Genomic DNA, 21106 nt, shown 5'->3' on the forward strand with positions numbered 1-21106 from the left:
GGAGAAAGGTGGGGTAAAGAAGCAAAGCAGGTGGGTATGGTTGTGCGGCTTGGATGAAAATAGAAAGCTGGCAGAAGCAAGGCGGTATAAAAAGATTTTCTGTATGTTTTGCTCATAGGTAGTCATTTAGTAGGACATGAAGCTGGAGCCACCATAATACAGTGTCTGAAACACAATAGCTTTAAGTTTAATAATTATGAGGGAATATGACTTACGTACACAGAATCACAAGAGTGATGAAAATTCATTATCATTACTTAATTCATGCTTCAGTATATGCCAGCCACTAATTATGAGACAGCTCAGATCTGCCCAGGACTCAGACATTTGCTGTGAACCTGGCACAGCTGGCTTTGTCAAGGACAGCCACAGAAATTCCCATTTTAGGTTCTGTGCTGAGGCTGCAAGTGACCTGTGGGATGTACTTTGAAGTTCTGATACTAGAGGTTTGAAAGTGAAGAGAGACAAAAAGCATCTGAGCGCATTGGAGAGAGCAAAAGGAAGCCATTGAAGTTGTTGATGGTGTACAAAATGGTATCAGCAGCTTACAGGAAAAAATTATCATTTCCACACCAGACAAATCACTTGTGAAGTAATTTATGGAGTAAAGGTAAGAAAAAAATACAACGTACACGTAGCATTCTGAGTTTTCTAATTGTATATTTTCTTAATTTCCTTCTGCTAAGTCTCTTCAGTGTTCCTTACCCCCAGCTCATGGTTTACTTGCCTTTCAAGGACATTGCAAACTGCTGCTGACTTTGGTGCCGTCATCGTTTCAGTCAGTTCCTTTGAAGAGAGTATACCTGAATTGCTTTGAGAGCATACAGCCCAGAGCAGAAGAAGGATATTAATAGAAACAGCTTCTTTCTGTTGTTGTATGAAGACAGAAGACGAATTATTTCAGTGTGGCAGGTGGAGGTGTTTTTCAAAGCAATTGCTTGCATATTTTAAGATCTGACAGGGAATTAAAAAGCTGGATGGTAAAAGCTGGATGGCACAGAGGGCTGCCATGCATTTTGTATCAGGAGGGTGAAGGTATGTGTTAAACACTGTTAATTTTGCACAGGATGTTTAGCAGTTGCATAAGTTAAAGTAGTACTAACAGTTCTCATCCAGCCTTCAGAAAACTGGAAACAAACTTTTCTGTATCCTGCCACCTGCCTTTTAAAACATGGAAACAGAAGAATTACTCTGGGCTTTGGCTTTTTTAAACACCCTCTCACCCCCTCTGATGGCTCTTCTAGAGTGATGTCTAGAACTGAATTCACTAAAGACTGCCTGACATTTATATGATGCTGCAGGGAAACCTTATCACAGCTGGTGAGAGCAGGCATTGATTTAAATTTTTATCCCCTAAGGAGGGTGAGAGTTTAGAGAGATCCAAGAGTGGTTTGAGGGGAAATACAGGTATTTGAGACAGGCCCAGTGTGCGGCTGCCAAGGCAGGAAGGGATCTGGGTGTTACTGTTTGGCACTCGCATTACAGAGAAGCCCCTCCTCTTCCCCCACATTCCCTGAGGAGTTCCTTTCCCATCCTTTCCCATCAAGTAGCTCCTGACCTTTTGCACATGGGCATTCCCTGAGCTGCAGCATTGCTAGTGGCTGTCTGGTACGTGTCCTGCCCAAGAAGGAAAGCCGGAGCAGGTGGTGGTACAAGGGAGAGGAGCCTTCCTGCTCATTCAGGTATCACCACCACCCTGGACTGGCAGCCTTGCTTGTTTGACAACCAATCTGCGAGTTTCCATGACATGTGAGATGTGATACGTGGCTGGTATAGCACGTTAGCCCTATGACATTAAATGGGAGCAAATGCAATATGTAGTATTCAGGTTTAAAGATACACATAGAAGAAAAGGAAACGTGGCAACTTGTACACCCATTCTCCACTTGTTCCTAACCTTTCTCTCTGCTTCCTGCTCCTGGCAGCAGATCAGCTGTGAGCTAGTCGTGCGGGGGCTATTTTTGTTCATTAGCCTCTGCAGGGCCTCACAAGCCTTATTGTGAGCATGCTGCTGTCCTGTGCAGGGAGCTTGGGCCACACTGGGTGCTGTGGCAGGGCTCTGCAGAGCCTGCCCCCCTGCAGGTCCTGCCCTACTGCCTGTCCGGGTCTGGGGGGGCTGCCCTGGCTGTCGGGGGCCCTTCATCCTGTTGAGCTCAGAGTGCTCCACAGGCAGCTGCACTGACTGCAATTTACTGCAGTCATGAAATACTCAGGAAGAAGTTACTAAACGTATCAGAATTAATTTTATAGCAGCATTAATACTGGAGATCTCATGCTTTGAACATGACCATTGCATTCAAAAATACTTGGGGGGGGGGGGGGGGGGGAGGAAGCTTAGTTTGAACTATTTATTATGCCTTTAGAAAGGAATTTTTTGAGTGTCAGAGCCTGGTTTTTAAAGTGTGTTGCTAATAATACATTAGGCAATGAATTAGTAAGTTATTAAACTGTGACTAAATGGAACTGTGTTTGTTTTAAAGGCTGGTGATCAGCTCTGCTCTATTTTTGTTACTGGGTACGGCCTGCCAAGCCCTTTGTGGTTGAGCTATAGTGCTCTCGACAGTTCCCTGCCTCAAGTAACTTGTTATCTGTATTTGATACAGCAAAAAAGGAAACATCAGACAAGTGTGGTGGAATTGATGAGGAAGGAACACTCCTAGCAAGAAATAAGGTCAGGCGCATCACTGCACAGTACTGTCAGTGGGCTTCAAGCAGTTTTTCTAGCTGTGCCTGCTCTTATTTGGGGGAATAAGGGTTATGTGCCCCACAGTATCGCTTGGCAGGTCTGGTCCTTGCCTTGCAGAGGTAAGAGTCTTATTGTGGTTCCTGCCCAGCTCAGTGACCTCAGTTTCCTTTTCTAGAGAATGGGTTGGGATGGAAGGGAGCAGGATGAGGGAGGGCTTGGCACTTGTACATCTCCTCCCCTGATAAAGTCAGGGCATGGCTAGGGTGGGAGCCCCGGTAACAGCAGTCACCCTCGTGTCTCGTGGCCTGTGTGGCGTCTGATTGTGGCTGTAGGTAAACCTGGATATCCGGGTCTGTTACCTGGTCCTGTCCTTCACCTGGTGCTTCAATCAGTAAGCAACTGAAGCTGTTATGGACAGTAAGATATGAAATAGTATTTTTGCTCCAATGTTTTAGTTTTCATCTTTGTAACTTCTTTTTTTTTTTAATTAATTGATTGGAAATGGCATAAAATACCAAATTTCACAATGCTTAATGCAGAATTGTGGTTTTGTATGGTGTAGAGCCAACACTTGGTTTACTTGTTAGGCTCTGACAGATGCTAGATGTCAACAAAACGGCAATTTCCCTGAACTAAAGTTTCTAATGTCAGGCAGTAGTTTGACTGCTAGTAATAAATCACATTATTGCCACCTAATATATTAAGCCAGTTTAAAAAAAACCCAAACCCCCTAAAACAACTACTTTTAATAAAGTTTTTGATTTTTGAAGCTCTTTGACAACAGTTGGTCCCAAACAACTTTGCAAGCACACCTTTCGCCCTAGGTTTGCCCTCAGTATGTGGATTAGAATGTTTTCCTTATTAAAGCTTTAATGATGATTGTAATGAGAAGGCAGTTTTCTGCTAAAGCTATCAGCAAAAAAAAAGAAAGCAGGTTTCAGAGATATTTTTTCAAACTGGAATTGATTGTAGTATGTTTCAGTACTAAAAGCAAAATTTCAACCAACTGCTGAGAAAAGTTTATTGTAAAAAACTTTTCTTTTTTTGGCCAAAAATAATTCCATCTAGCAAAAAAATTTCTGTTAAGAAAAAATGCTGGAAATTTATGATTTAGTAGTATTTAGCAAAATGGTATTATTATATATATACAGTAGACTTTGCTGGAAAAAGAAACAAATCATGATTCTTTCTGAAGGCAGCTGGCAGAGCCAGCATAATAAGTTACGGAAAGAACCTGATTTTCTGTTTTATAAAACTATGTCATAGGATGTGTGACTGAAAAGCAAAATATAACATACCTGAGGAAGTAACGGACCTGCTTGCATGCTGAAATAATTGCCCAACGCTGTGCAATTCAAAAATCTGTCAGTTGGGAAGATTATCCTGTGTGAAGAATCAACTCCATTTTGTAGTTAGAGACTATGCATTCTTTTCAGCCCGTTGTCATGTAATTTGCACTTGCTCTATCTGGCTATCAATTGCTTGGGCAAGAGCAATTAGTTTCTTGAATTCAACTTTACACTTTCTTTAAAAAGTAGTGTTAGTATTTGATATACTTTTTCATGAGTTCGAGTGTAGTATCATACTGTATTTGATTATGAATATTGGAAAATGATGGCCATGTTTGGCTTTATGCAAAATGAAGTTTGCTCTTTTGGAAGTCTTGGCCTTCCGACCTGTTTGCATTTATTGTGAAATATCTTCCCAGCCTACCTCTAGATAGCATCTAGGTGTGGAAGGAGCTATGTGCCAAAGCACTAGTAAATACTCAGGTTACAGTGTAGGGAAAAGATGCTTCCATATGCCCATCGTTTCTCTTAGCCCTGCTTCCATTTAATTGAGGAATTCAGATAGCTAGATAGAGAAAATTATTTCATATGGCATTTTACTACAAGCAGGAATTTGCACAGGCCGATTTTAATCTAGTGAGGATGATCTGAGCCGCCTGCTGTGGTAAGTAGAGAGGGACAGTGCCCTCTGAACACCCTTCAGTGCAGAAGCTAACTCCTCTGAGCTGCATCTGGAAGGGGCTGTACAGTCTCCATCCTGGGAGCCATCTGTGGATGTTAATCACTCTTGGCTAAAGTTAAAATGCGTTTTTAAACCACATGCCATCTGGTGAAACTAAGTTGTTGAAGAAAGAGCTGGTCATACTTTTTTTCTTTCCCTTGACTTTTGCTTCTCATGGTTTCTTTTTGCATCCAGCAAGAGACAGGTACCTGGCAATTGTTTGAACCATTGAAGTGGTTGAATTTGTTGATTCAACAGAAAACTGCTTTTTTCTTTGTGGAGGGGAGAGAAGTGGTTACTGTCATATCTGTGGGTTGTCCTGCCTCACCCTGTGGTCATTTGAGCTGATAATCAGGGCAGAAGTGGGAACGCATGGCTGTGGCACTGGAGGAACGTGGATGTGGTATGACTGTCCCTTCACTAGTGCTCTGCAGTTAATCCAGAGGAGAAACAGTGAAACTCCTGGTCTTTGTCACCATATCCCATAATTTGTGTTTCCTGGGTTACTGAGTTAAGTACAGTCATCTCTTTAGAAGTCTACTTGTCTTAGTTAACTTCAAATCTGAAATGGGTGTTTTGTGCTAGAGCTTTATGGCTGTTGGTTTGTTGGCTGGCAAAGCAGAGAGATACTTCTTGATCTGTTTGTTACAGTACTGTATGTACTTGATTTCTGCAGAAATTTCTGGATTGAGTCTTTTGACTTCTTGAAGCATGCTTCTGTCAGGTTTCAAGTTAATTAATTTTGAGCTCACCAATTACGTTGGAGTTTGTTTCAGTGGGTGTAGTATCAGGCTGCTACTCTTCCATGTTGCATGAATTGGAAACGTGACATTTTTGCTCATTCTCTCCCTGGCTGTAACTGAAGACCGCTGCAATTTAAGATGTGATATCTGTACCATTTGTTTTTACACAAAATCTAATTTCACTGCTTTAAAAGGTAGCAATGGTTACATTTTTTTATGGCACCATTTATCCAAACTATTTTGTGAAATTTTTTCATGCCTTTTAAGCAAATATGTGATGCCTCAAGCAATATTTTTCAGAAGACTGAAGATGACAATTGCATAGTTAGAAATTCCAGGGAAATTCAGATTTCTAGTATGTAGAAAGCAATACTGGAATTTCTTCAAGTACCACATTTTTAACTCGCATAGGGAGTAAATAGGAGGCAGGTGCAATGAGTGATTGACTTACTGTGTGTTTCCCTTTGCATCTGAACCTTGTACTGTGTCTAAAAGAGACAAACTTGCAATAGGATGGTGATCTGGGAAGGCACAAGGCTGAAAGGTGAGTGTAAGGATTGTGTCTAAAAGTGTAACTTTTAGTTTGATATTTTATTGTTACTTTAGTGAGCCAGTAAGCTTCTCTTCCTTCCTGGTTCAGTGAATATTATCAATTGTGATTTTCAGTCTTGCCTTAGCTGAACCCGAAATTAAATGGGAGAAAAGAATCTGAAAAGCATTATTGCTTAAACTAAAGTAGAGACAAATCATACATTGTATCAGTAACAACTTTTAAATATATGTAAGTGATCAACTCTAATGATAAGAACTATAAGTAATTTTGGGGTGGGTTTTTTTGCTAAGATACCTTTTTGAATTTTTTCCAAGCCATCTGTTAAGAGCTACAAATATTGTTAAGGTTTGCCATTTATTCTGTTTTGACCAGGAACAAACCCAATTATGTGGCGCTGTTTTACTAGCATTGATGTGAAACATGCTTGTTAGATATTTCTTTTTTCCATTCAGGAGTCTATAGTCATAATAAACTTACCTTGCAGTGCTGATTTTTTTATCTTAAATGTTATCTGAGAGCATTTTGATAATTTACTGGTTATTAACTTTTATTATTTTTTTATAATACTTGCAAAGTTAATGTGAGAAATACATATTTTTACACTTCCTACTTGGCATATGCTGTCAGTTCTTGTGTTGTAGTTTGATGAGAATATATTCAAGCTCTCAAGTTTCTTCTTTCAGTTGGAGCCTGAAGTCGTGGATTTGAGGCATAAAATATACTCTGAAAAGCAAACAGGGTACATCTAGGCTTGTCTGACTACTGAATGTTTGCTCCTCCCAGGCCTTGCATTTTTTGCTTCGTCTGCTCATCATCTGTAAGATTAGGTAACTCACCAAGGTGTTGTGTTTTACCATATTCTGTTAAAATTGGTGCTCCTAAACAATCAATACTTGTGATCTCAAAACAAGCTGTAATTAGGTTGTTTCTTGTGTGCACTGCTCTCTGTCCCCCTCTATCTCTGCATGTGTAGTAGGGAACATTTCTTCATTCATACGCCGTGAATGGGATGATCCCAAGTCTTGCTTGTCTGGCTTTTTTAATATGCTACAGCAAAACAGCTACCTGAACTAAGTGTCAGTCAGCCAGCACTGAACAGCAAGTGCTTGGGTGTTCAGGTAAAGCCAGGAGCAGTTCCCCTTGCATGACAGAGCTATTTTGTCTTCTCATCTCCTCATATGAGTCCTTCAAAGTTAACTCTCATCTTGGCCTTCTGCTTCCTCATCACTGCTGTCCTAAGCAGGTCCCTACTCTGCTCTCCTGCCTGAGGTCTATCTGCTGCACCCAGCCTCACACTACACCACCTCTGCCAGTGCCCATACCTCCTCTGCCCTCACTCTCCTTCCGTCCCTGCTGCTGCTCCACAGTCTCCCATGTACTGAGTCTGGCCACCTCCTAGTCTCTGCTTCCACTAACAGATGACTTTTTGCCCAACATCTTCCATCACGTGGGTCCAGCCTCCATTCCCCTCATGTCACTGTCTCACTGACCAGCCTCCCCCAAGCTGGCAGGCCTGTGTCCACCTTGTGCCAGCAGCTGCATTTATTCTGCTGGGGGCCCTTCTGCCTCCCACGCCTGGTGGTCTTCCAGTGAGAGGAGGCAGGGGCTTGCTTCAGGGAAAGGAGGGAGCTGCCGGCCAGATTAAGTGTTTCTGGAGAGTGGTGGCAAGCCCCGAGGATGGAGGTGCTTTTACCCTTTCCTCTTGCTGTCGTTACACCAGAGCTTATGAGCTTAACCCATGTTGTGGATAGAAAACTACCTTCTGGGTCTGGTGGAGCTTGTATTAGGTGCTCAAAGGGGTTCCTGCTGAACTTAAAATCAGTGACGAGCTATAACAGTTTGTCAAAAACAGAGGGTAGAAGGATGCTAATACAGCGGGGTTAAGTGATGTGGCTATTTGTCAGGACACAGAGGAAGTGGATCCTAAATCTTCACTGCCATAAAAGATTGCATCACCCGGTGCCTAAAATAAAGACTACTTTCCCAGGTCCTTTGTTAGAGAGGCCCCTTCAGCAGAGAAAAGAGATCTTGTTCAGCCAATCCTTAAATGCCTATGTCTGTCTGTGTGCATTTGGGGGGGAGGAGGGGGCTGGATAGCCAGATGAGTTTTAACAGATGGTCTTTGTGTAAAATATATGGACATTAAGAAAATATTTAAAGTACCTTTTAAATCACTTGTCAAGAAAAATGTGGAGTTACAGGACAAAAAAAAAAAGCAATATTTTGTTCTTTATCATGGTTACTTTGTAGTAAATACTCAGAGGATGGTACTTCAAACTATTTCCATTTTTCAAACCTATTTCTGGTTAAATCTTATTTGAAAGATGTTCAGCTGCATTTATAAGACAGTAAATACATTTAGAAAGGCTGAATCATGAGGAATTCTGTTTGCTGTATTTGCCTTCATCATGTGTAGAAATTATTTGGAGTTGTATAAAAATTAAGCAGTTTAATACTATTTCTTAGTGCTTTATTTCTTGAGCACAGAAATAAGAAGACATAATCCTACATTTAAGCAAACTGAATAGAGTTGGTAATTGGAGACTTGAGGATTTAGGATCTGTTTGTTGGTTTATAGCACTGTTCACTCATTACAAATGAATTTATAATTTATTTTCCTTGTTTGTGATGACCTAATCAGCTGCCAGCATTTTAAGTTCTGCACACTTGTGATTTATTCAATTCCATCCTGCTAAAACATGGAGCAGGGCTTTAATTGCCTTTTGTGAAGAATTCTGCCAATAGGGAAATGGAGCCTCATTCCTTCATTTGCAGCCAGAAACTGCTTACTCTGGTAGCTCTGAAGATCATACAGACTTTAGATCTACCGTAAATACATTTGCTTTGGCTCTTACTTAATGTCTAAAAAAATTAACACAGAATTGAAGACGACTACTCTCTCCTTTGACAAAGGAGTTTGGCTATCACGCTTACAGTTTCTGTACTTTCTAATAACTGTTAAATTTATAATGCTGCACCATTTATCTGCCTGCCTGTGTGTACAACTTCTAAATAATTTAATGTTTTACTTTACCATTTTTCTTCTTCACATAACTCTAAAATGAGGAAGATAAAATTCTGCTGAATTATGAATTCACTGGGAAATTGAAATAACTCATATAAATTAAACACCAAAAATGGTTCCCTTTGTGGGAATCAAAGCAGTGAACAAAACTGGATAACAGTGGGGGGGCTAAAAGGACAAAATGATTGTAAAATAATTTAGATTGGAAAGAACTTCTGCAATGTCATCTAGTCCAGCCACCTGCTCAAAGCCAATCTACTTATTATGGACATGCTCAGTTTGAGTCTTTAATGCCTCCAAGGGTGGAGATGTTCTAGGATGTTCCAGGAGTGTCCTACATGCTTGGGTACATGAACAGGGCACATGGGACCTGTTACCAGGCTGGCTGGTGGAATTTGACGGCAGCCTGCAGTGTTAAAAATTTTCCCACTGGTTAAAACCTTTGCAGCAAAGCGTGCAGGCTTTTCGGTGCCACCACGGCAGAGCAAAAAATTTTGCTACTCACTCTAAATTGGTCTTTAATAGATCAAAACACAGTGACTTTATTTTTAGTAGTAAGACCTAGAAGCCTTCATAATCTGGTTTTGTTAATTTTCATAGTTGCCAGTTTTTTCTTTTACTTATTTACTGGGTTTTTTATTTGTTTTACTATACATTTTAGTAGTTTTCACAGATTGGTTTTAAAAGTTTGAAGATAATCACACAGTTGTACATAGGGAAATGTTATAAGATATTATAAGTATCCAGGACAGCAGCAAAGTCCAGGGATGTAGCTGTAAAGCAGAGTGCTCTACCAGTGAAGTCTGATGCAGGGAAGCTTGCATGGTATAATTCATGGTTTGATGAAGAGCTATATATATTATAATTAAGCCTGTATTCTGCAAATTTGCTGCACTCAGTAACAGCCTTTTCCCTGATATAACTTTGGTTTGATTTGGATTTATTTGGATTTGAGAGCAGCTGGGAAGTTCTAAAATACTTTGTTATTGTGTATTTCTAACATGAACTGCAGCATCTGTGCCTTTTCTGTTTCATTTTCCTACCTGCTTCTCACTGCTGGGGTGTATCTGGGAATCCCATATGTTCTTCTGATGGGGAAGGTCACTATGCATGATGCTTTCCAGATGCACTGCCTGTATTTAAGAATACAAATAAAAAATAATCCGCACAGACCTGTACATTACTAATAGAGCTACCTGGTGCTGGTGGCTTCTACACAGCACAAAGCTGAGCAAAGATTGCTCCTGTGACCAAGTTTATGATTTTTGTTTGACTGCACAATGAAAGGACTGGTTCACAAGAGAAATCTGACCTTGGGTTTGGAGTTCCACTGCTGATGATTGAACACCCGGCTCTAACTGTTGTCAGTCACCCAGCTGAAAAGCTGGAGGTTGTAGAGCAAAGGAAGGATGGGATGTGTGCAGGGACTAGAATACGTAGTTTAAATGCACAGGGATGGTATATATGGCATGGTGGATGGAATGGTGAAAGCAGGATCAGGATTGTCACCTGGAAGAGATGCCTGGGTTCTGGAGCAGATCATCCTCCTCAAAGATCCCAACAGCTTCATCCCTGAGACCAAGTCCCCAGTATCGGTTTTTTAGCATGAGCATTCATGCTCCTCTTCCTGAGTAGTTGCACTTTCAGTGCCATCATCATCTTCATCAAACAAACTGGGATTGATTGTGTCAGTTGAAGATGAAGAGTGAAGCAATGGGGTAATGTTTTTAATGGTCTCACTTTTCAGGAACACTTCCTTGCTGGACAGCAGAGCATGCCTGTGTAACATTTCTTTTGTATAAAGAAAGGACAAAAAGAAACTGCTGGCATAGTGCTGTCTTTAACTGAGAAGCGAGAAGCATTATTTAGATTGTCTGGAAAAAAAATAATCTGTGGATCCAAATGTAACAAATGAGACCAAAAACTGGCTGTTGGCCGGAACTGACCTTTGGTTGTACAGCTCTACAGCTATGGGGATTGACATTTTGTACCCTTTGCAGGCTTTATTCATATGAGAGAATATGCAGGAAAATACTTCTGCTCAGGTATAAGCTACGATGTGTAATGTCTTGATGTTTTCTTTCTCAATAGCATACATACTAACAGTATTTTATTTCCCTCAGTGTTTTCATGCTATATTGTAGAGGAATGCAGGCAGTGGGTTGATTAGCATTGACAATATGCAGCCGTGGCCTTGCTTCAGAGGCAGTGGGTTGATTGACATGGACTATGTGTAGCTGTGGCTCATCCCTGCTGAATGGTTAGATAGCTCTGAGGAGTCTGGGAGGAGAGGGGGATGAAGCCGGATGAAGCAGAGACAAGGAGTGTGGTCTGGCATCTGAAGGATGGAGGAACAGCATGGGCAGTAGAATCTAACACGTGGTAAAGCCTTGTTGCAGCTTGCTAGTTTTGCTTGTGTGGCAACAATTGGTGCCCCGTGTGAGGCTGATTTGGACTCAAACTGCAACGCTATATGATTATGTCAAGAGGAGTCATGATTTCATCACTGTCTGTTTCTCCTTCGTGTAAATAATTAACAAAATCTTCAGTATCTTTCAACACATTTTGATGTAATAATTCATGTGGAGACCATAACTCCAATTATACATTTACCTATTGTGCCTTTATTTGGGTTCTAAGGGTATAGCCATAAATAGTAATCAGTAGTGCTATTTTATTAAATCATGTGAGGATCTCTGCTGAAGATTCCAAGAGAGACAAGAACAGCTTGCAGTACTCATTTAGGAAATAATCTTTAAACAATATTCCCAACCTGGAAATCAATAGGTACTTATGATTTCAGCAGCTTTCCACACACCATGTTACATGCCAGGGTTATTGACTTTTTCAGCCAGAAGCCACATCATGTGTCCCTGTCCTTCTTGTCCTACCTGGAACGTATCCATTTATCATTCACCATGTGGCTGCACAAATGCAAACGCCTGCACCAAGGAAGCAGGAGGAGGACGTTACTGGGAGCAGGAATCCTCCCTGTGGCAGCAGTACGGCATTAGGTCAAACAAAGTGCCTGTGTGATTGAGGCTCTGTTCAGTGTTGGTGCTTGCTGATAAGATGTTATACATGGAATGAGTTTCTCAGTCTTTCTAAGAATTACAGCCATAGTAACTGCATATCATACAGCATTTGTTTTACGTTTTCAGAAGGAAATTGTTGATTCTTAGTTGTGAAAGAGCTTTTCATTTTTAAATTTAACCATGGACTTGTCCTCATCCTTTACAGTTCCAGATGGTGTAAAGACCCTTGGTGTGTCTCTCACTGCATGTTTAGAACTATTTGCTTGAATGTCTTTAATTATGACTGTATAATTAAAATTTGTCTATTAGAACTGACTCGCTGATATGTAGAATGAGGTAAACTAACTCTGAACAGACCAAAACTTTTGACTTTCTAGTAAACTGTCAAATGGCCCACCAATATCTCCCTTCATCTCAGTTCAATTAAGTATGCTTATCGTACATGGAGAAAATCCTATTTTGCTGGAGGCCTACATGAGTGATGATCAAAATCAGCAATTCATGAATTCTTTGTGTTCATTAATATTAGGAAAAGCTCCTTTTTCAAACACTTAAGTGATTTATCACTCTTATACCCCTATGGTCGTTTCAGAAAGTTGCAGTAGAAAACCTACTGTGCTGCATCCTAAGGAGTAGCCTGAGAAAAATTGTAACAGCCTAAGGATTTTTACAGCATTTCTGAAAGGTCCTAAAAGGTATTACTCGTAGCTGCATACCAGCTTTGTGAAGTATTAATAGCATTGTTTCTTTTGTGCTGAGTGGATTACTGCCATATAAATTTATAACTGGTGTAACAGTGCATGCAGAAGAATTTCAAAGCAGCTACTCAACCGAAAACTCTTTCACTTTATTAATACCCCATTCATGAAGAGGCTAGAGAGGGAGGATTGTGAAATGTGGAAAAGAATTGAAGTCTGACAGAGAAGATGTGAGAGCTGAGCACAGGATCCCTTGGGTCCAAAGCACATGGCAACAGAGAACCATTTTCATAGGAAGGAAATTATGGTAACAGAGACTGAAGACTCAAAGGTTTCCCATCACTTTCTCCTTTTCTTGGTGCAAAAATCCCCTCTCTACAAGCCCACCACCTGCCGTGGTCATCTCCCTCCCTTGCGTTGTGCTCACAGCAGCAGCAGTCAGGTATTGAACACAGAGCTGAAGTGGTGTTGGGTGAAAGCATTGGCTTGTATCAAACATAGGAGCAAAATAATTCCCAGGACCTTCCTAATCTGAACAGATTCCTCTTTTTCACCTGCTTTCACTTCTGACCAAAAAGGTAGGCCTCATACCTCTGATAGATTTGCTCAACCTGTAATTGTCATTTGCCAGGTCATTTTATCAAACAGAATTTAAGTAAACAAGTGACCGGTGGTGGCAGTTGTTTAATCAGCTCCAATATCGTGGTAGCCTTTACCTGCAGCTTTGGATTGGCATCAGATGCTAATGAGGCTTTTCCCATGTTCTGATGTCCTGGTTGTCACCAGTGTAACTGCAGTTTCCTTACTCTTTCCTGGAACATCTCTGAAGTTTTGAAATTGATTGCTAGTTGCATTCAAAAGTTAAAGAACTTACATTAAGGGACAAACCAGAAGTGCTGTCTTGTTAGATGTTAAAAATCACTTTGCTTGGCTGGTCATGAAGAGCTGTTCTCCTCTAGTTATTTCTCTGATCCACTGTGATTTTCTAAGTATTTTCTATGGCTAATGGAGGAACTTGTTCTTTTGCAGATGGGTCAAATTTATTGCTAGCCCTCAGGAAATTCCGACATGCAGTATAAGCTTACTTAAAATAGAGGGACAGATGTTAGGCTTTAAAAGCTTTTTGTTATCTTGACAATTAAATAGTAACACTTCCAGAATATTGAAACCCTGATTTTATATCTTGTGGTATTTTTTTGTTTTGTTTGTTTCTTACTGTACATTTAAATTATGAAATGCTCTGTATTGATTTTAGGATTTATTTTAGGGTTTTTTTGAGAGAGAGATTGTTATAAAGGACTGGCAGCTGTGGTTCAGCAGCATAATGTGCAAGTATAAATAGAATGCAAGCTGTCCATTTATCTCAGTCGTGATCTACTTACATTCATTTGATGCTTGTTACGATTGCGGTTTGTCTCTGAGCAGATACATCCAGTTAGGATTAAGTTTGCACATCTAACCTAATTCACTCTTGTAATTTAATTCAGGGTTACTGTGTAGATTTCTTGTGAAACCAGATAATTCTTTCAACTACTAACCTTTAATAATAAAAAAACACTGAGAATGCTTGTCACTGTGTTTTTGGGAGGTACTGAGTTTGTTAGTAATAGCTTTCACGTTTGCCAGGGTATATCTCCATTCATGTCTGTTTCTGAGATTTCTCCCCACTCCAGCTTCTCCTTATATGTCATGGTATTTTATTACATGTAATTTCAGTTTACAGATTTTCTAGATTACACTATGGGAGTCCTTTCTAAACTTCTTGTTAGGTAGAATGTTCTGATAGAGTAGCCTGAAAGTGAAATACAAACACACCTATCCAATTCTATAAAGTATAAAAATAATACAGGCAAAAGATTGTACCTAAACTTTATATTCATCTCACCCACACTGAAAAAGGAAGATTCATTCTTGTGCTGAATTTCAAGAGTACTAGAGTATTCATGGAATAATGATTTATTTCTCAGGTTTTCAGCCAGGTTTTCTCTCAGCATTTTCCCTCTACGAGAACAATATGGAATTTGTGAATGTAATAATATCAAGTTCTGTGCCTTTAACATCCCAGTTACACTTCCTTTTTCATTTAAAATCAGCCTGTAGCTGACTCTTTGCTGTTTTAGTGACAGTCTCTGGTGTGGATTAATCTTTGTCAACTTGTTTTTAATTTTAAAAATCAACACAAGCAACTTGCCATGGTTCAATATTTATGTAGGGTTATAAAAAAACTCAGAACTAAGCATAACAACAGTTAGTGCTACCTTTTCATGGTATATGGGATGTTCAACTCTACAAAACAGATTACATTTCAGATTAGAAGTAGCTTGCGTGTCATATTTTTAATGTGTGTAAAATGATCATTTGGTTCAATAATGTAGCATGAGTCCAATTTAGTTTTGTTTGCACTACTGTTCTCAACAAAATAAATGTGTGCAGAGATAATTGATGAAGCATGCTTTAAACAGAAGATTCTAAACAACATTTCACTTTTCTTCCCCCTCATTTCCTTTCCACTATTACTGCAAATGTGCTGATGCTGAAATACACATAGGGCACTTGCACCTTTTTGAAAAGACTATGAGATATAGCTTGTATGTACCCTTGTATTTGTTTTTTAGAAACTGGTCCAAGAAACAGTCATTTCTGAGTTCTGCATATGTGTATGTTAGTTCAATTCCTCATATAATTTTCATAGTCTTTTATATTCTTCATGGTAGATCTCTCCTACAGTCCTCTGGGGTTTTTATCAGGGATGTGATGGCACTTCTGATACTGAAGTTTCTCTGCAGAAGCTCCTTTCTACTGGGACTCCAGGGGAAAAGACCAGATGAGTGGTAGGTAGAGATCTCACAGATGGACTCCTGCGTGGTATGTGCATGGCAGGATCTTGAAGTTCTGGGCTGAGAGGTGTCATGTTTTCTTGTCCGAGAAATGCACTCTTTTCCCTGAAAAATGAGATGTATGATTAAGAAGAAATGGCAACACCAGTGGCAGTGGCATATCAGCAGATATGAAGAATAACTTGTTTTCAGGAGTGGAAGAAACACAGGAGAAACACTAAAGTAGCCTTGATTCTGCCACCAGAGCCTCCTGCACTGTACAGTTAGAAGGGTTACATGGTCCTATAACGTGAACATTTCAGCACTGCATTGAATGTGAGGATGCAAGGAAAGGCCTGTAAATAGTTGTTAGGATTTGGAGGAAAAAAATCACAGTAGGGCGTTTGAGAAGTCCCATAAAGATAAGGCTCCTGTACAAACAAAAAAGGTTAAAGGAACAGTGAGAATGCCCAACAATGATGAAAGTGATGACAGCTTAATTTAATGATCCCCAAGAACTTGGAAGTTACTGAACTAAAATCTGTGAGAGTCCTCGGGAATGAAAGGAGGAAGCCGAGAGGGTATAGTGATGCAAGTTGTAGTGCTGCTTCTGTTGTCCGTGTGCAACACTATGCCTATGTTCAGAGACAAACCTGGAAATGAAGTATGAGAAAAATAAGCCGTTTCTTTGCCGCAATTTTTTGATTCTATCGAGCTGTCTGCAGTCGCTTAAAGATAATCATAGAGGTGTTTACCCATCGAATGCTACTGTCCATGTGATGTGAAAGAGGAGATAGGTGCAGTCTAATTGGTTCTGCCAACTAATACTCAAAAGAATATTGCCATCTTTAAACTGCTATGTAATTTGCTGATGCTGAGCAGAGAAGAAATCCTTCTAATAGGAGCTTTTCTATATGCCAACAGCAAGGGAAAATATTCAGATTATTTTCCTGGAGATAGAGGCTATTGCTGTTTGGAAAACACTGCATTACACCATCTGTTTCCTTCTGATTGTGCACCACCATAGCCATTGTTGTGATTAATTTCTTTGCTTCTAGGCACAAATGTGAGTGCTCAAAAGAAGATTAAAAGCTTGTTTTGCGGACAGGGATGTAGCTAATGGCTAGCTTTCAGCAGGATTGTGTGTACTTAATAACTTTACAACTCAAGTCATCAATCTTCTGCGTGCATTTGGTATATGAAGAAAGCAAGGAGAATGTCCTTTTGCTTCACTGTAATAATCCTCTACAAAAAACCAGCAAATTTTTGGTGAGGCTTCCACCATATGCCACTAGTGTCACCACACACTCAAAACACCGCTGGGACAGAAAGTCACTTTTCATAGAATCATTTAGGTTGGAAAAGACCTTTCAGATCATCAAGTCCAACCACAAACCTAATAAAGCATGTGCCTTAGTGCCACATCTACACATCTTTTAAATACTTCCAGCAATGGTGACTCCACCGCTTCCCTGGGCAGCCTGTTCCAATGCTTGATAACCCTTTTGGTGAAGAAGTTTTTCCTAATACCTAATATAAACCTCCCCTGGTGCAACTTGAGGCTGTTTCCTCTCATGCTGTCTACCTTGTTTTCTAGCTAGTGGCTTGGTTGCTGGAAGAAGATACGTAGTTTCATTAGCACCCTACTTGATTGTCAGACTGGGCTCTTCATTCACGAGGCTGGTGTTCCCCAGAAGCCCCAAACAAGTAGTATCTGCCAGGCAGGAGGAAAGCCCTGATGGCTGGCAATCTCCTGTAGGCATCTCCTGGTCACATTTCATGCTGCCTCCACTGGGAAACATAGTACAGTGGCAGTGTGTATCATGGTGGTTTTCCACCACTAAGTTGTTCCGTTCCTTCCTTTTAATTCCTGTATTACTTAAATAAGCTTGGTAGGCCTTTGTTCCAGGAAGAGTAACACAGTGGTCCATCTGCTTAGTATAATGAAGTTGGAAAGCAAGTGATATTTGCATTAAATGCATCAATTCTTATTTAATACTTTTCTTGATCATCATATTTCAAGACTGTCACGTTTGCCTGTGATTTCATGTTGAAAGGTGAAAATTTTCCAGCTAAAACTGTGATGATTCTCCTCTGTTAACAAGGTATATTCAAACTAGTATTTTGTAATAGGTTACTTAAATATTTACTTCAGTGTGACTTAACTAAAGGCTATCTGTTTGAATTTGCTTTCAATGTAATAGTTGGTACACCATATTTCAAAACACTTTTTCATTTTTATGTATGTAATGGTGTATATTGGGGTTGTGGCAGATCTCTGGGCACACAGGACACAGTTAAACAGAACCGAGAGGAAAATGTTGACTGCCAAGTAAAGCAGCATTATCAGTTTCCTCTCTCCTGTACTGAAAGAGACAGGGGGAACAGACAGTGTAGGGTTTCCTGATATGTTTTAAGAAAGCCTGGGATTCATTTCCCCTCCCTTCCTTCCTATTAGTTGTTTGTTAACTCCCAGGAAGATTCAGGTTTTTCTTGTGAGACCTCTCTGCTCGCACATTCTGGGAATGGACTTTGCCTTTGAGGGGCTCGGTCCTCACTTCTGGGCAAATGCAGGGGGAGGAAGAAGAGGTGGACGCATTATAAGAGTCTGACTTAGGGCAAATGAACTGAAGAGGAGTTTCTAATAGACAACTTTGTGTTCACAACGGTGTTTTCTTTTAATTTGCTGGCATAAGCACAGACCCCTGAGGGTGTTTCAGATGCAGAAGCAGGATATGCAGCAAGTGTCAGCGTGAGATTTCTGCCCTTGGAGTGCTGAGTTGTGAACTTACAAGGAAGACTATAAAGTTCTAAGTTGCCCTTCTTCAGGAGAAACTTTGGATGTCTCTTTGCATCAGCTGAACATCCTTCACAATAAGGAGAAGGATGCGAAGACGGAGGCGATAGTACCAGCTACTTGGGATGAGCAGCAGCTTTGGATCACTGTGTGCGGCTGGAGCACAATAATAAACAGGATGTTTTGGTGGGGGTTTTCTTCATCTGAAACAGCACAGGGCTGTTAGTTTGGCTACAGTTATTTTGGATGAAGCACTGAAAACCAGACTGTTTCACACTTTTTTTTTTTTTTTATTTCATCTGCTAATCTGACCTGCTTACGTGAGAAGCTGTGCCTCCTTTGTTCATACTAGCCACACTGAAAGCAGATGGAAAGCTGTGGCAAGACGTCCTGTCTGCTGAGTGTGGTATGCTAGGAACTGAGAGGGTCTTGCAGCTTCATGCAGAAACTATCTTGGCATTTTTAGTCCATTAAGTACAACTGATTTTTCTTTTCTCTTTCTAGTAAAACCAGGTATTAGTTTCTGAGGAAAAGCACAGACAATAAAAGTAACTTCACTGCACCCATTTCCAGCTCTTTACAACTCCATCCTTTTTATATCTTTTTGGGTAGCATTTGAATTTGATGAAGAAAATTTATGTTCTGTTAACATTTAGAAGGAAAATCACAGTATCTTTCAGTACATTGGAAGAGTGTAATCTGGAAGAGCTGATTTTTTTATTTCCTTTGGTGAATAACTTGGTGAAGATAAGAGATACACATCCATGTCTCAACGACGCCTCTTAAGGGAAGGACATGAAAGTCATTTTAGGATCCTACCAAGATTCATCCAAATCCTTCATGGTAGACGGCACTCACGAAATAACCCACGCCAAATATGCTCTGGTGAGGTGAATGTATAGGTGATGCTGTAGTACAATTTGTATCTACATAGGCTGTTGCACTTAAATTTGAGTAGCGTGTCAGGTGAATATGAGCAGTAAGTAGCTTAGTATTTGTGTTGCTGATTATCTCAACTGATGTTTCTTGTAAGAATAAGTGTTTTTTCTCAAAGCATACTCATGTAGGGATTCAGCAACTGTTATGGCTAAAAAGTACGTATCTCTATCCATGTTAGATGCAACTCATGGATAGTGATTACTCTCTGTCACCAGTACTGAACTGGAGAGAACATTGTATCTTGTTTTTCCTTGCAGGTCCAGGTGTATGATAGTATCTAATGGTTTACACCAACTCTCCTCTGATACTCTAGAAGAACTTCTGAGTGCTTCACTCTTAAAAAAATTAATTACATCAAAAAATTATTTTTGACTGTACTCAAAAAATCAGGAAGCCTCCGTTCTTTAAGTGTAATGTTCTAAATTTAGGGCTTGCCACCACTTGCTCAATCTTAAAGTCCGTTTCATATATTATGCAGTGTAATAATATGTTAGTGTGACTGAAATTATATAATCTTTGTGTTTAGTAAAGCTAGATTTTGTTGGGTTTTTTTCTCTGAAATATATTAACCCTGACTGGCTGAGATAACCTGGAGCAGATTTTTCAATAATTAATTAATCCTTTCTTGGGTTTATATGCACAATGACCTATTATGGTTTTAAAAAAGAGGACTCTTTTTTTTTTTTTTTTTTGGTTTTTTGGGTTTTTTTTTTTTTTTGTTTTGTTTCTTTTAAAATTAATTTGGAGCATATGAAATTGAAATCAACACAAGCTGAGCTGCCTTTATAGAAAAATATTATATTTTCAAGGCCTTTCAATATTTCTTTCTTCAATGTTGACAATCTTAGAAAAAAATAGGAAGATAAAACTATCTCCCTGGTGGTTCCTTTTGCTCACACCTTCTTTTGTACTGTACTTGCTGAGTGTTTTGTCAACTGTTTTGCTTGGAATGGAAATTGTAAGTTTTTTTGATAACCTTCTTTTTCATAACTTTTGAAATGTAAACATTTCACTTTTCTTGATTTTTCAGTTCTGGGCACTCATGAGGCCAAGTTTGGTACCCTTAGGAATGCTAACTAAGAAATGATCAAGATTTAACATGAATTCTATTCAGCTCAGATTAGAAAAAGTTTTTATGTTAATTGATGTTAATCAGAGTAAAGAAAATTCAGAAAAAAAATAGTAGTATTTTAAACACATGGGATGCCATCTTACAAAGCAAAGGAAAACAAGGCAGCCTTAAATTTCAGTTTTACCTTCATGTAGGATTCAACCATCACTTGGTAGTAATCACACTGCAGTCAAGTTCAAAGTGTAGCCATAAAAGTTAGCACTTGCACCAGTTATTTTATAACATGTATGTACTTAGGAGTTTCGAGTGCCTGCTGGCCATTCATGAATGGATTGGAGCTAATTCCAAATATAGGCAAAGCCTTGACTGCAGAGGAGGAAAACACAAGCTTAATATATTGAACCCATTCTAACATACAATTTTCCTTGTTTTAGCCTAATCTCCTTCAGACTCAGATCCTTAATATAAATCTTGTAATGCTATACAGTCATCTCTTACTTACAGGTTCCTTTCACTATATATAGGTGTGTATAGTCAGAAAATTGTATATTTCTGTAGGAAGTTGTCTGTCTTCTCCCCACCCATTTTATTATTATTCCAAAACTCCTTTTGATTGTGTTGCAGCCTTTTCTGTTTGAAGTCTTCAAGTATGTAAAAATTCTGTTTCCTTTCCTTCCTGTTACCCATTTTATATTGGCAGTAGGAAAGCAATTACATGCTTCTAATGTTTAC

General features: G+C 39.6%; 1 protein-coding gene across 10 annotated transcripts in view; it reads left to right on the top strand.

The window, feature by feature from the left end:
* Nucleotides 1-21106, top strand: part of MCF2L (MCF.2 cell line derived transforming sequence like) — a 164568-nt gene that overhangs the window by 43585 nt on the left and 99877 nt on the right. Inside the window, exon 1 of one of the 10 annotated variants that reach the window (XM_080376310.1) lies at nt 10434-19248. The exons of 8 other annotated variants lie outside the window; for them this stretch is intronic. In XM_080376310.1, the coding sequence (XP_080232436.1) occupies nt 19128-19248 (121 nt within the window). In that variant the 5' untranslated portion in view covers nt 10434-19127. Of the gene's footprint in view, nt 1-10433; nt 19254-21106 lie in introns of those variants that run through there. One more of the 10 variants, XM_080376302.1, reaches the window with a different exon arrangement.

Source organism: Falco punctatus (assembly GCF_963210335.1).
Source record: "Falco punctatus genome assembly, chromosome: 2".
In the NCBI taxonomy this organism is placed as follows: Eukaryota; Metazoa; Chordata; class Aves; order Falconiformes; family Falconidae; genus Falco; species Falco punctatus.